At 37.9% G+C, this 15484-nt stretch overlaps 1 protein-coding gene and 1 non-coding gene across 2 annotated transcripts in view; both read left to right on the plus strand.

Annotated features, from left to right (window-relative positions):
* The window catches only part of TRHDE (thyrotropin releasing hormone degrading enzyme), a 419920-nt gene that overhangs the window by 372715 nt on the left and 31721 nt on the right, over positions 1–15484 (plus strand). The window contains exons 13-15 of the mRNA XM_061121911.1: positions 2631–2778; positions 4705–4802; positions 5254–5361. Of these exons, the coding sequence (XP_060977894.1) occupies positions 2631–2778; positions 4705–4802; positions 5254–5361 (354 nt within the window). The remainder of the gene's footprint in view (positions 1–2630; positions 2779–4704; positions 4803–5253; positions 5362–15484) is intronic.
* Positions 13158–13228, plus strand: TRNAD-GUC (transfer RNA aspartic acid (anticodon GUC)). The gene has a single exon. It is a non-coding gene; the product is annotated as a tRNA-Asp (tRNA).

The following is a 15484-nucleotide window of genomic DNA, read 5'->3' on the forward strand; positions in this document are numbered from 1 at the left end:
CAGCTAGCTACCAAGGAAATGAGAATTATCCTTTATTCCAGGAAGTGGAAGAGGGCATGGATTTTGGTGCGCAGTTAGCAATTTTTGCCTTAAGGACTCAAAACATAACTTGCTCCATTTCTTGATTTAATGAATCCTTCACTTGCCTTGGTCATTACTTAAATTTCCCTTAGACTTGCTTTGCTTTAATTTTCTTACACTGTGTCAAACGTCCTATAAAACAGATGCAAGCTCTGACTCTTAGAAGACTTGGACATATCAGACAGCTGAATAATGGGGAATATAAAAATGAAAAGGCATTTTCCCCCAAAATTTTAAGTAGACACATTATGCCCCTGTTGTGGTAATGATTTTTTTAAGCAGGCTAAAATATAGGTAAGTGGGTTAGAATAAAAGGGTTAGCTTCAAACCCTGAAAAAGAGGTCACCTAGTTCATGAAACCCTCTTATCTCACAGAGGAGGACTGTGCGGCTTGGAAGGGTGGGCGGCGCTGACTGCAGCGTGCACTCAGGCCCGCAGGCTCTTTCTCAGCTTCAGGCTCTTTTCTCCGGCCCAAGTCTCTTCTCATGACGTTATTTGTCAAATTTTTTATTTGTAGTCATATTGCTCACAAAACGTAAGTCATTGAAAGATGTCCATCCATTTATAAAGAAGAAATAATACACAATAAATTGTAACTGACAAGAGGTAGTGTATTTAAATCTGTGAGAAAATAGACCCAAACACCTGTCTTGATTTTCCGAACTCATCTGAAGGACCCTAATAAATTAGCTACTTACTAAAGGTTCTTTTTTAAAAAATACATTCTTTTTTCTTATTTCCTCAATAAAAGAATAATGGGTTCTAGATAAATCTTCTTCAACTCTAAAATTATCTAATCCATGGCATGCAGATTTTATAATTTTAGAGAAGGCAAATTTATGATCACCATGCTAGTTAATATCTAGGATTAAAAGTTCAGGAAAAACAAATTATGAAATCTGAAATATTGGAAGCTGTGTTATTTTTAAGGAAGAAAACCACATCATTATTTTTACAACCCCTATAGGCAAAATTTAACTGTTTTATTATGCTACATTAGCAAAAATATGAAGTTTTATTTCTTATTTAATTACTATTGCCTTAGTCTAATTTCATGTTATTTTTGTAAGGATGTATAAAATAGAAACTATACAAGAAAAGTGGCACAAATCTAGATGGAGTCTAAAGCATACAAACTTCAGGGCATTTTATGGGAATGTGGAAATTTGGGGTTATTTTCACCATTCTTATTTATGTCAGGAGTTACCTATGGTTGATCTTATACCAAGAGTAAATCAAAATCATTAGAGTGATGATGTATGTTCATTTATTAAATCCAAAGAAAACTGAAGCAGAATCTTCAGAGTTGGTTTTCATTATGAACATTATAAACACAGATGCAAGTTAATATTTGTGCATAGAGTAGTTTTTGCTTATCACATTAGTAAAGACTCAATAATGTGGCAAACTTGTTGGAAATGAACATGAAAAGACTTTTCTCCCTCCCTGTCCACCTTCTACCAAACACAAATAAAAAGGTCCATCTAATTTTGTGATGCCACAAAAAATAATGGTGTGAAATGTAAGTAAAGAAGATAACCAGGCTTTGTTTGCTTTCATATTTACCTGTCCCCTGTGTTAAAAGTCTATATTCAGTTTATTATTAATGTAAAAAATTAGCAAAATGCATAGTGTCACCCTATGTATGCATTGGGGACATTAAGGCTAAGACCATCTTTTAATGTACTCCATACTGTTTTTCATATTGCTTTGATTTGTGAGGATTTTCTATGCAGTCCACTGTAGTGTAGGGATATTCACTTCTTTTGGATCCCTTTTTGAATATACCCTTTTAAAAGTGGGCTTCATGTGTTCTAGTTCATACAGTTTTTAAAAGCTACTGTTTCATATTTTCCAAAGAATCTGACATTGGTCCCCATGGTGACATAGCACCTATTGAAAATAATAAAGAGGAAGAGTCTATTTTTTAACATTTTTGTAATTTAAACTTTAAATCTAACTCTGCTCTTCTTCATAGGTGCCATATTGGTAGAATTGTTTTTAATAGGAAGTTTTGAAAAATGTTTGTGTGGTAATGTAACAAATACAGTCAAAACTGGAAGTTGCTATTTAAATTTGATTATCCTTATGAGGACAACCTGGATTAAATATCATTATACAGAAGTACATGAAAAGTAAAACAAATGCATTTACTGAGAACCCAGTTAAATGAGAACCAAGGATTTCACTTCAGCAATCAATTATTTTCAGTGACTTATGATCTCTGAATGGTTTCCGTGAAGGAAAATACCTAGAGTTGATTTTATTCAAGTTCCACAATTCTTTCCTTTTTAAAAACATGCATGCTGATATTTTTGTGTTTATGCAAATTTTTAGCTGTCTAACTCTGTATATATTAAGGGGCATTGGCATCCTAAGTAGGACTATATTTAGAGAATGAGTAATTTTATTCTTATAGTTCTGAGTATGGCTTCTTTATACTGTGATGAATCTTGCTTTCTGCCTTTTATTTGCATACATAAAATCTTCATTTTTGCCTCATCATGTATCTTTTATGCATATAATTAACATTAAATTTTTTTGTGCAGAGCTGGGTATTTGCCTCAGAATATTCCCCTGGAGATTATCAGATACCTGTCTGAGGAAAAGGATTTTCTTCCTTGGCATGCTGCCAGCAGAGCTCTTTATCCTCTAGATAAATTACTGGACCGCATGGAGAAATACAACGTCTTCAATGTAAAAAGATATATTTTCTTCTTTCTTCTTTTCAGAAGATAAACTGTTTTCTCATTATCTACTATGTTCAACTTGATCCCATGTTATTTTAGTTCCTTCTAATTTGTGTTATCATTTTTGTTCTGATTTTCTGTATGACACTAATGACAAATTCTGAAGAAAGAGGTGTAATACACGCTACTTTTTTGTTCTGGCCTGAAAGTGTCAGTTAAGCTTAAATGCCTCAGAATTTAAGAACAAATATACATAACAAATCCTTAAAGTTCAAACTTACTTCCCTAGAGTTAAAGGGTTCTGTGCTCACAAAGGACTTAACCTGGGAGAGGGATGCAAAAATCTTCACAGAATATAGACAGTTTCAGTAAAGATTCTTAGTCATTATTTTTATCCAAAAGGGCATAGTAAATTCAATTCACTTCCTTAATTAGCAAGGTTAAGATCAACAGTGAGGCAAAAGCCCATTCATAATTGGGTCCAAGGAGATATAGGAGAGCAAACAACAGATAATCCAAATAGACCTGAAGACATGACAAACATTCCAAGATGTTACCTGACCAGAGTTCCTAAGCCTAGGGCTGGAAAACCAAACCCACACAGTCGACGCCACCTAAGCTAATGGAAGAATCATTTTGAATAGCATTAGGGTTGAGTACTTTGAGCGTTTGATTCCAAAATTTCTTATCATCAGTGAAGTTTTGCATGCGAGAATGTATATCTATAACTTCTATCACCATTGAGCATTATTTATTTTCCTTTTACTTATTTGAAGACTCTGCTCTGTGTCTTATAAAATTTTCCTAATTTATAACATACTGGCTCTTCTAATTAACCTATGCATTTGAAATGACTCGAGGCTAGATTGCTCCGACAGGAAAGCTGTTTATTAGAGTCATCTAAACAGTGATGATGATAAACAGCTTATGATGTCCATGAGAGTTGCTTTTTTAATTTTACTTTTTAAGAGTTGCTTTTTTAATATTGTCCTAAGCCTGCATGAAAGCACCTTGGCTTTAGTAATGTTTTTAATGAGAATAATCTTGGCTTGACTGTTCGTTGTCATTAGTTTTGTTTTTGTCTGCCTTTGCAGCAGACGTGCATACAAGTGTCAGTACAGTTATGGTATCATTTTTATCTGCTGGAGAAAGGCTTATTACCCTTCTCTTTTCTCCTTAACACAGAGACACTGTACTATTAAACTTATGTAAAACAAAATACATTCTTGTGTATATTTGTACTTTAGAATAATATATCATGCCAGGCACTTCATTTCCAGTAAAAGTTAAGAATTGTTTTACTGTAATTTCAGTGCTTTCCTTCCTTGACAAAATTCAAGGACCACATTAAAGTGAGAAGAACATATCTTACGTTACTACTAATATTTAAGTATATCATTAGATGAATTAATTTTGATTTTGAAATGTTAATAGTATATCAGTTTACTCAAGAGTGAATCTGTTCTGTGTGTGTCAGGTTCAACAAGGCTAGGCTATTAGCTGGGCTTATCTAATAGGTTTGTATTAAATATGGTCTATTTACATAAAATGATAAAGATTAGGTACTCACTTTCATAAACTACATCTACATACATATGTACCTATGTATACATGAATTCATTATCAATATTCCTTACTTTCCTTTTTGCTACAAAAATTGTCATCTCCAATATTTAATAGTGAAAATTGCTTAATTGTTCAATAGGCAGTAAACAGTAGACTTCCACCATTGCAACTGTATTTTATATTTATTTTCTATGTTTGAAATACAATGTTGAATGAAATTATAATAAAGCTTTTCCATACCCATTATTTTATGGATATTCAAAGTAGGTTCATTTGGAAAATATTTTAAGTTACCATATAATTTCGGTTGTCAGAGTGGAGTGACTTGAAAGTAACATTATTTCTATTTCTCCTACTCTTCATTTAGGAATATATTTTAAAGCAAGTTGCAACAACATACATCAAGCTTGGTTGGCCAAAAAACAATTTTAATGGATCCCTTGTCCAAGCGTCCTACCAACATGAGTACGGTTTTATTTCCTTATTTGCTTTCCCCCCCCAGAACTGTACAATGACACGCCACTCACTGTGACTGTAGCAGCATGAGACGGTCCTGCGTTCTGCATCTTTTATTTCCCTTTCCTGGAAGGACTGCTGGTGGATAGCACGGTTTCCACCACCTGGTACTGAGAACAAAGGCTTTTCTTTGCCGTGTTTTAATTTAAAATCTGCCTCTGCTGGTAAAGTTGAGATTTGAACCTAGACCCCTCACTAGAGAACTGTTTCCAGAGAAGACTTTTTTATGCACAACTTCCACCCTGCTTAATTATTTCTTACTCAGCAAAATGGAATTCCAGTGTCTGAAAATTTTTTGTGTTAATTATTTACTTGTGTACGGTAATGTAGTGTAATGAGTTACCCTTTCTCTCCAGATACTGACACTGTTGACTTTTCTTTCCCTCTTGATGATACCTAGAGAACTACGTAGAGAAGTTATAATGTTGGCATGTAGTTTTGGCAACAAGCACTGTCATCAACAAGCATCAACACTTATTTCAGATTGGATTTCCAGCAACAGGAACAGGCAAGTTGAACCAAATCCTATTTTTCTGATATGGTATGTACTACTTTCAGATTCTTAGTGGATGCATTACATTTATCAGCTGGAGAAGAGCAAGACAAGATGAAAACACTGCAGAACTTTGTTTCAGGTTCACAGAATACCAAGCAGCGGCACAGAAGCCACGATGTACATCTCTTTGGAATACTTTATCTAGTTTTAATCTACCTTTCTTAAGCGAGGCCCTTATTCTTCATATATAGGGTGTCACCTTATTTTGAATCTTGATAGTTTTGCTGTCCCATGAAAACAAGATAATTAAATTTAGGTCAAACTCTGAAGTTCCCTAGGAAGGTTGTGGTATTTATTTATAAAACAACTGTGAGCATTTGATATAAATGAAGCAGCATAGCAAATGTTAATTGTAAAACCTAAAGACAAAAATGTTATGAAAAACCTTTAGTCTTTCAGTGACCTTTGATAGAAACCTTAAACTTGTGTCTTATCTTGGAATTTCACAATACAGTATTTTCATATATTATGTGAGGTTAAAAATATTTAATAGAATTATTTTTGACTTAACTATTATACTAAATGTCACTTAATGTTAATGAAAAATTATGAAGCGTAAACAATCAAAGATCAGTGATTTTCTTACTATAGTTTTTTAAAATATTTTAGGTGTCTTTGAATTTCCAAAGATCATTATGTTCCATTTCTTTTTATGCTCTGGGAAATTTTTAATTACACTTCTCCATTCTTTGGCCACCTTGTTAAGGAGAGTCTGATCAGAAGGGTGAGGATTTAGGGAATAATTAGTTCAGATGATTCTATTTTACATGCTTCAGGGGGCTTGTCCCTGGTGTCAGTGGCTGAGACAGCCCTGTGGGCAACAGAGGAGACTTGTTGTAGAAGAACATTGAGAACCACAGAAAGTATAATTTGTTTATGGAACAAAATCATATTTGTCTTGCTGAGAGTTGTTTAGGTTTAAACTTATGTCTGATTCCAGATAAAAATGTAGGTCTCCTGCTTTAAAAGTTTGTGAGGGAAATCTTTCACTGCATTACTTAGTAATTAGTCATAATCTCTCACCTTCTCTAGAGTTTTCTTCTTTTCTTTTTAAGTTAATCCATGTTGGCCGTACACTGAGCTGAGAAGGAAAATATTTTATTACTATCATCTCTCAATGGAACCATCATATACTAGAAGACAGTGATTAAATTCTTCATCACTCTTCTCTAGAACTAAAACATTTTCATTTTTAAAACTTATCCTTTTGGCTAAGTCCTCTAAAAACTTTTATATTGGTCTTAAAATGTTATTAAAAAAAACTTTTCCTGTTTTTTTACATGTGATAACATGTAATTGGGCTATCAAAACTTAAACATTTATACAAAATCAATACATCCAAAATGTGACCAAGATATTTAATCATATATACATTCGAGGAAAAAAAGTGAAATATACTCTTTGACAATTGTGATCTCAACTTTCCACCCCTTTGTTTTTTTGTTTGGTTCTTTGACTGTTTTATCTGGCAATTTGACTTAAACGTGCTAAATTACTTCAGTTGTGTCCTGAATTACAGCCCACCAGGCTCCTCTGTCCAAGTCTTCCCAGGCAAGAATACTGGAGTAAGTTGCCATTTCCTCCTCCAGAGGATTTTCCCGACTGAGGAATCAAAGGAACATCTGTTACTTCTCCTGCATTGGCAGGCAGGTTCTTTACCACTAGCGCCACCTGGAAAGCCCCTTATTTGGCTACAGACAGGTGCTTTTTCTCAGAACAGATAGCTGTTTTTGAACCCTTTCATGAATTTACTCATACTTAGCTACATTCCTACTATTTTATTAGAAATGAACTTACAACATATTACCATAATTTCTCTAAGGAGTATTCAAGCCTGATATCACTTTCTACATTTAAAAATATAGCTATTGGGAAAATTCTATCTTTAAAATAATTCATTTTTTTAATGAAATTTTCTTGAGCAATTCTCAGTAGTAGATGGTAACCAAAAACCAAAGAGAAGAGGCAAAGCTCAAAATTAATAGGAGACACAGCTCTGTAAACAATAGTGGTATTTTGAAGCAAGAACCAAGCATAAGACAGTGTGTGAACCTGCAGAAGGTAGAGACTGCTGCCTGGGAGACCCTGTGCTCTGCCTTATGAAGAGTGAGTAGGACATTGTTAGGTGACCGGGCCACGTGAGCAGGGATGGGTGTGTATGGGAGTGTCAGGAGGGTGGTTCAGTCAGTTCAGTCGCTCAGTCGTGTCCGACTCCTTGCGATCCCATGAACCGCAGCACGCCAGGCCTCCCTGTCCGTCACCAACTCCCGGAGTCCACCCAAACCCATGTCCATCGAGTCGGTGATGCCATCCAGTCATCTCATCCTCTGTTGTCCCCTTCTCCTCCTCCTTCAATCTTTCTCAGCATCAGGGTCTTTTCAAATGAGTCAGCTCTTCACATGAGGTGGCCAAAGTATTGGAGTTTCACCTTCAACATCAGTCCTTCCAATGACACCCAGGACTGATCTCCTTCAGGATGGACTGGTTGGATCTTGCAGTCCAAGGGACTCTCAAGAGTCTTCTCCAACACCACAGTTCAAAAGCATCAATTCTTCGGCGCTCAGCTTTCTTCACAGTCCAGCTCTCCCATCCATACATGACTACTGGAAAAACCATAGCCTTGACTAGATGAATCTTTGTTGACAAAGTAATATCTCTGCTTTTTAATATGCTGTCTAGGTTGGTCATAACTTTCCTTCCAGGAGGTAAGCATCTTTTAATTTCATGGCTGCAACCAGCATCTGCAGTGATTTTGGAGCCCAGAAAAATAAAGTCTGACACTGCTTCCCCTGTTTCCCCATCTATTTGCCATGAAGTGATGGGATCAGATGCCATGATCTTAGTTTTCTGAATGTTGAGCTTTAAGTCAACTTTTTCACTCTCCTCTTTCAATTTCATCAAGAGGCTCTTTAGTTCTTCTTCACTTTCTGCCATAAGGGTGGTATCATCTGCGTATCTGAAGTTATTGATATTTCTCCCAGCAATCTTGATTCCAGCTTGTGCTTCCTCCAGCTCAGCATTTCTCATGATGTACTCTGCATATAAGTTAAAAAGGCAGGGTGACAATATACAGCCTTGACGTATACCTTTTCCTATTTGGAACCAGTCTGTTGTTCCATGTCTGGTTCTAACTGTTGCTTCCTGATCTGCATACAGGTTTCTCAAGAGGCAGGTCAGGTGGTCTGGTATTCCCATCTCTTTCAGAATTTTCCACAGTTTATTGTGATCCACACAGTCAAAGGCTTTGGCATAGTCAGTAAAGCAGAAATAGGTGTTTTCCTGAACTCTCTTGCTTTTTCGATGATCCAGTGGATGTTGGCAATTTGATCTCTGGTTCCTCTGCCTTTTCTAAAACCAGCTTGAACATCTGGAAGTTCACGGTTCACGTATTGCTAAAGCCTGGCTTGGAGAATTTATAGCATTACTTTACGAGCGTGTGAGATGAGTGCAATTGTGCGGTAGTTTGAGCATTCTTTGGTATTGCCTTTCTTTGGGGTTGGAATGAAAATTGAGCTTTTCCAGTCCTGTGGCCACTGCTGAGGGTGGTAGGGGTTCCAAGCAGAAGGAAGGCACGTGGATTGATGTTTAGTTTTAAAGAGTACAGAAATTTTTGACTTGTGAGTTTGAACCCTCTGTCACTTCCATAAACCCCTTATAAATGAAAGTGTCAGCTCATTTCAGTTCTTATAACTATTCCACTTATTTGTGGTACAATAGTTAAATTGGGGCCTAATTCTTTAAGTTTCTTTTGTTATGTCCTTCATCATTTTTACATGGTCCTGTTTTGCTTCTTTTTGTGACTGGGCAAGTAAACCTGCTAAATGAAACTAACTCTGTGTTTACTAAGAAATACTCAACCACGCAGCCGAATGCCATGCCCCAGCGTGACACAGGTGACCTCCTGCAGGAAGTGTACGTGGTGCTCACGGAGCTGGCTGTGTGTGAGGTCAGAGGTTTTATCTGTAGTTTTGAAGTGCCAGCTCAACAATAAGACAAGAATGCACTCCTGGACTTGGGGCCGAGTTTAACTTTCTTAAATTGAGTCAGTTAAGGGCGGGGTTAGGTTTCTTTTTAAATGTGCCTCAAGTAACAGACCAGTCAGTTTTGTTTGCTTGTTTTTGGAACCTTAAAAAACATCTTAAAGACTCTCCAAAGGTAATGTCAAAGTGAAAGTGTTAGTCCCTCAGTCATGTCTGACTCTTTGAGACCCCATGGACTGTAGCCCGCCAGGCTCCTCTGTCCATGGGATTTCCCAGGCAAGAATACTGGAGTGGGTTGTCATTCCCTTCTCGAGGGAATCTTTCCGACCCAGGGATTGAACCGGGGTCTCCTGCATTGCAGGCAGATTCTTTACTGTCTGATCCACAAGGTAACATCGTAACATACTAAAAAATTTTGGTCAGTGAGATGCTATATATATTTGTGCTAATAAATCTAAATGACAAGGAGCCCTGGAAGAAGCAGCAGTTGCAAACATCTGGGCTGCTCGTTACTATACAGCCTGGTCCTGATACACTGGGGAGATAGGTCACATCAGTGGCACAGGAAAATACAATGGAAAGTTGGTGCAAGGCTGGCTAATGGATCCAAAAAGTGCAATGAAAAGCTAGAGGTGGTAGCAGCAGTGGGAAAAATTCAAGAATTACAGTGGATGATACACTGAATGAGTCAACATTCTGATCTCTTAAAATATTCAAATGCTGCTAGAGTGTGCTGAATTGTGATGGTGATGTCATGCATGCAGACAGATTGAGCTGTGTTCAGGTCTTGTTAGGCTGTGGTTTGGGGACTAAGTTCAGCAGAATGCCACATTTCAGAAAAGAGACAAATCACCAAGCATTCGGGAGAGAACAATACAAATGATAAAAAAGATTGTGAGAACACCAGCTACGAGAGGAGGTCAAGAGAACTGAGAATTTCACTCTAAGAAAAAGACGCGCAAAAGATGATAGCTTTTTTGTATGGATAAAAAGCATAATAAAAAGGACAGAAATTGGTTTCTTTCACTGCTTGGTGGAAATAAATAAGAAATGATTGCCATGAACTTCACTGAGTAAAACAGAAGGGATATAATTTTTACTGTAAATGAATTATTATCTGAAAACCTCTGTATTAAAACACTTTTGAGATCATGCAGTTAACTACATAGGGATCTCAATATATCAATGTGGGATTTTCTTTGAATAAACATGTAACCTGAAATTAAATGTGTCCATGATAACACAGCCTCTTAATTTTATGTTAATGTTTTTTTCAATTAATATTAAAAGATATGTTGATTTCTTTTTTAAAAAATTTTTTGGAGTATAGTTGATTTACAATGTTGTGTTAGCTTCAGATGTACAGCAAAGTGAATCAGTTGAGTTCAGTTGCTCAGTCGTGTCTGACTCTGTGACCCCATGGACTGCAGCATGCCAGGCTTCCCTGTCCATCACCAACTCCCAGAGTCGGTCATGCCATGCAACCATCACATCCTCTGTCGTCCCCTTCTCCTCCTGCCCCCAGTCTCTCCCAGCATCTGGGTCTTTTCCAATGAGTCAGCTCTTCGCATGAGGTAGACAAAGTATTGGAGTTTCAGCTTCAACATCAGTCCTTCCAATGAGCACCCAGGACTGATCGCCTTTAGGGTGGACTGGTTGGATCTCCTTGCAATCCAAGGGACTCTCAAGAGTCTTCTCCAACACCACAGTCCAAAAGCATCAATTTTTCGGCACTCAGCTTTCTTTACAGTCCAATTCTCACATGCATACATGACCATTGGAAAAACCATAGCCTTGACTAGATGGACCTTTGTTGGCAAAGTAATGTCTCTGCTTTTTAATATGCTGTCTAGGTTGGTCATAACTTTCCTTCCAAGGAGTAAGCGTCTTTTAATTTCATGGCTGCAGTCACCATCTGCAGTGATTTTGGAGCCCCCAAAAATAAAGTCAGCCGCTGTTTCCCCATCTATTTGCCGTGAAGTGATGGGACCAGGTGCCATGATCTCAGTTTTCTGAATATTGAGCTTTAAGCCAACTTTTTCACTCTCCTCTTTCATTTTCGTTAAGAGGCTCTTTAGTTCTTCTTCACTTTCTGCCATAAGGGTGGTGTCATCTGCATCTCTGAGGTTATTGATATTTCTCCCGGCAATCTTGATTCCAGCTTGTGCATTTCTCATGATGTACTCTGCATATAAGTTAAAAAGGCAGGGTGACAATATACAGCCTTGACGTACTCCTTTTCCTATTTGGAACCAGTCTGTTGTTCCATGTCTGGTTCTAACTGTTGCTTCCTGACCTGCATACAGGTTTCTCAAGAGGCAGGTCAGGTGACCTGGCATTCTCATCTCTTCAGAATTTTCCACAGTTTATTGCCATCCACACAGTCAAAAGCTTTGGCATAGTAAGTAAAGCAGAAATAGATGTTTTTCTGGAACTCTCTTGCTTTTTCAATGATCCAGCAGATGTTGGCAACTTGATCTCTGGTTCCTTTGTCTTTTCTAAAACCAGGTTGAACATCTGGAAGTTCATGGTTCACATATTGCTGAAGCTGGCTTGGAGAATTTTGAGCATTACTTTACGAGCATGTGAGATGAGTGCAATTGTGTGGTAGTTTCAGCATCCTTTGGCATTGCCTTTCTTTGGGATTGGAATGAAAACTGGCCTTTTCCAGTCCCGTGGTCACTGCTGAGTTTTCTCAATTTGCTGGCATATTGAGTGTAACACTTTCACAGCATCATCTTTCAGGATTTGAAATAGCTCAACTGGAATTCCATCACATCCACTAGCTTTGTTCATAGTGATGCTTTCTAAGGCCCACTTGACGTCCCATACCAGGATGTCTGGCTCTAGGTGAGTGATCACACCGTCGTGATTATCTGTGTCATGAAGATCTTTTTTTGTACCGTTCTTCTGTGTATTCTTGCCACCTCTTCTTAATAGCTTCTGCTTCTGTTAGGTCCATACCATTTCTGCCCTTTATTGAGCCCATCTTTGCCTGAAATCCTCCCTTGGTATCTATAATTTTCTTGAAGAGATCTCTAGTCTTTCCCATTCTGTTGTTTTCCCCTGTTTCTTTGCATTGATCGCTGAGGAAGGCTTTCTTATCTCTCCTTGCCATTCTTTGGAACTCTGCATTCAAATGGGAATATCTTTCCTTTTCTCCTTTGCTTTTCACTTCTCTTCTTTTCAGAGCTGTTTGTAAGGCCTCCTCAGACAGCCATTGTGCTTTTCCATGGGGATGGTCTTGATCCCTGTCTCCTGTACAATGTCACGAACCTCCGTCCATAGTTCATGAGGCACTCTGTCTATCAGATCTAGTCCCTTAAATCTATTTCTCACTTCCACTGTACCATCATAAGGGATTTGATTTAGGTCATACCTGAATGGTCTAGTGGTTTTCCCCACTTTCTTCAGTTTAAGTCTGAATTTGGCAATAAGGAGTTCATGATATGAGCCATAGTCAGCTCCTGGTCTTGTTTTTGCTGACTGTATAGAGCTTCTCCATCTTTGACTGCAATGAATATAATCAATCTGATTTCAGTGTTGACCATCTGGTGATGTCCATGTGTAGAGTCTTCTCTTGTGTTGTTGGAAGAGGGTGTTTGCTATGACCAGCGCATTCTTTTGGCAAAACTCTATTAGCCTTTGCCCTGCTTCATTCTGTACTCCAAGGCCAAATTTGCCTGTTACTCCAGGTGTTTCTTGACTTCCTACTTTTGCATTCCAGTCCCCTATAATGAAAAGGACATCTTTCTGGGGTGTTAGTTCTCATAGGTGGTTCAGTGGTAGAATTCTCGCCTGTCATGCGGGAGGCCTGGGTTCGTCTCCCAGCCCATGCAGCCACAGTGTCCCTCATTCATAGCTCTTGTTTAATCTCCTAGTATAAAGAGCTCCAGTGAAGCTCCTTTCCTTTTGTCTGCTCTCGGCCCATCAGTAATGGTTGAACTTGTGTGAGAACATACAAGTGGCAGGACAAAGGGCTCTTTTCCATTACGGTTTTTATGTGTTTGATTCAGAAACCTCATGTTTTCTTCCCTGAAAACCATAGATCCTGTTACTGGCCATGTTTCCAAGTTACTGTGGTCCTGTTCCCTCTGCTCCTTACACTCTTTGTGGTATTCTTTTCACTACTCATTGGCATGCTCTGCGTGTTGCTACCAGCCAGTCCTGCCGTCCCCGTGGCCGCTTACCAGCGAAGTCCTGTTGCAGACTAGTGGACACAGCGCAGTCTGTGTGGAGCAGTGGGATGGGCAGGGTTCCCCAAACCTCCCGTGAGTGGGGCTGAGGAATCGGGTTTGCTCGGATTTGTCAGTGGGCAGCTGTGGGTTCAGACAAGTCTGTTACTGTCTCCAAACTTTCAACTCTCTTTCTAAGTGAGGGCATCGTATCTAAATCTCTAGTGCTCCCCTCACCTCCAGCAGTCCAAAATTTCACACTCACTGTCTTGAACATAAATCATACAGTTTCCTCACAACATGTCTGCTCTGGGTTCTCTTTTGATTGCATAGTTAAAGGGAGCATATGCTCACTGATTTGTGTATTCAACAAGCATGTATGCGGCACTGTGCTAGACACTTGGAAGGCAGCATCCCTTCATTCAAGTAGTGCCAGCCCCTATTACCTGACCGGCATTGAGAATATGTGCTCCTCGCCCTTATCCGCACTAAGGATGAATGCAGGGGCAAGGAGGGGAGTGTAGGAAGGAGGCACAGATCGCTCCAAATAATCACACAAAGCTAAAGATGAAACTTAGGTGTGTGACGCCCTGAGAGCCAGTCCTGTGGAAATTGGACCAGAGCAGAGAGAACTTCCAGCCCTGATCACTGGGGCTGGAGATGAAGAGATAGGGCGTATTTGAACTTGACCGAGGAAGGAAAGTGACAGGAGTTAATGAATGTTTGGATAGAAAAAATAAGAGAAAGGAAGGCAATGATGACAACTGATGAAAATAATCCCTTGGGCTCAAACTTTTATGCATATGAACTGCCTAAAATGGCATTTTAAGTCTATATCAAAACTCTCCATCATACCTTTAAATGATTATAAATTCCAGCATATTGTAAAAATAGACTTTTTTTTTTTTTCAATAAAATTCTTTCCAGACTTTTAAATGTTTCCGGTGGATCTGAGACACCATAGCTATTTTATACTCATCATTAGCCATTTAAAAATATGATTACTTATTTACTAAGCACAAATTTCCTATCATTCTTCTATCCCCCTTCAAATTGTATTCTAACACACTATGTTTTTGCTTGAAAATCTCTTTTGGATCACTCTACCATATTTCTCTGCAATAAAAAATAAACACAGAAAAGACACATAGGCATACACACACTTAAATATTTTCATTTCATAATAAAATCCTGTTACATATTTTTTCTAAATTGAGTTTTCATTACAATTGTTTCTTAGATATACTTGATCAACATAAATCCTTTGCAAATATTGGTAAATAATTTCTAAGCATGAAAGTAAAAATTGTTAAATGTAGAAGTAAAAATTGAAATTGGCCTTTTCCCCCCAGTTAGTTTATACGTTCACAGATAAATATTACTCACTGCTAGAATGAGACAAACTTCACAATAAATTCTATTCATATTTTTATGTTAAAGTGCTAAAAAGCCTTATACATGAAAATAAATGGGAATAGAAATTGTTTTGTTATAGGAATGTAACACAATTCTTGAAAATCTTCCCAAATTTTGTCCCAAAAATGACATAATAATCTATCACGAAAATTTAATTATCACCTGATGGCTTGATTAGTCCCTTCAAATTTTACAGAAACAGGTTTTGAGAAATATAAAATTCATTTTCTAGATATTAACCCCAATATGTAGAATTTTCTCTTTATTTTGTACTGTAATAAAATGCACCCTCAGAAGACACAAGATGAGTGAATGAGAAATATGCCTCTCATATGAGAGAAAGTGGGAGAAGGGTTTTCATGAGAAGAGGAGTAACCATTTAAGAGTTTAGAATGCAGAAATGGATCGCCCTGCGTGTGTCAGTCACTCAGTCGTGTCCGACTCTTCGCAGTTCCACGGACTGTAGCCCACCAGGCTCCTCTGTCCATGTGATTCTCCAGGCAA

The sequence above is a fragment of the Dama dama genome, chromosome 3 (assembly GCF_033118175.1).
Source record: "Dama dama isolate Ldn47 chromosome 3, ASM3311817v1, whole genome shotgun sequence".
NCBI classification, from domain to species: domain Eukaryota; kingdom Metazoa; phylum Chordata; class Mammalia; order Artiodactyla; family Cervidae; genus Dama; species Dama dama.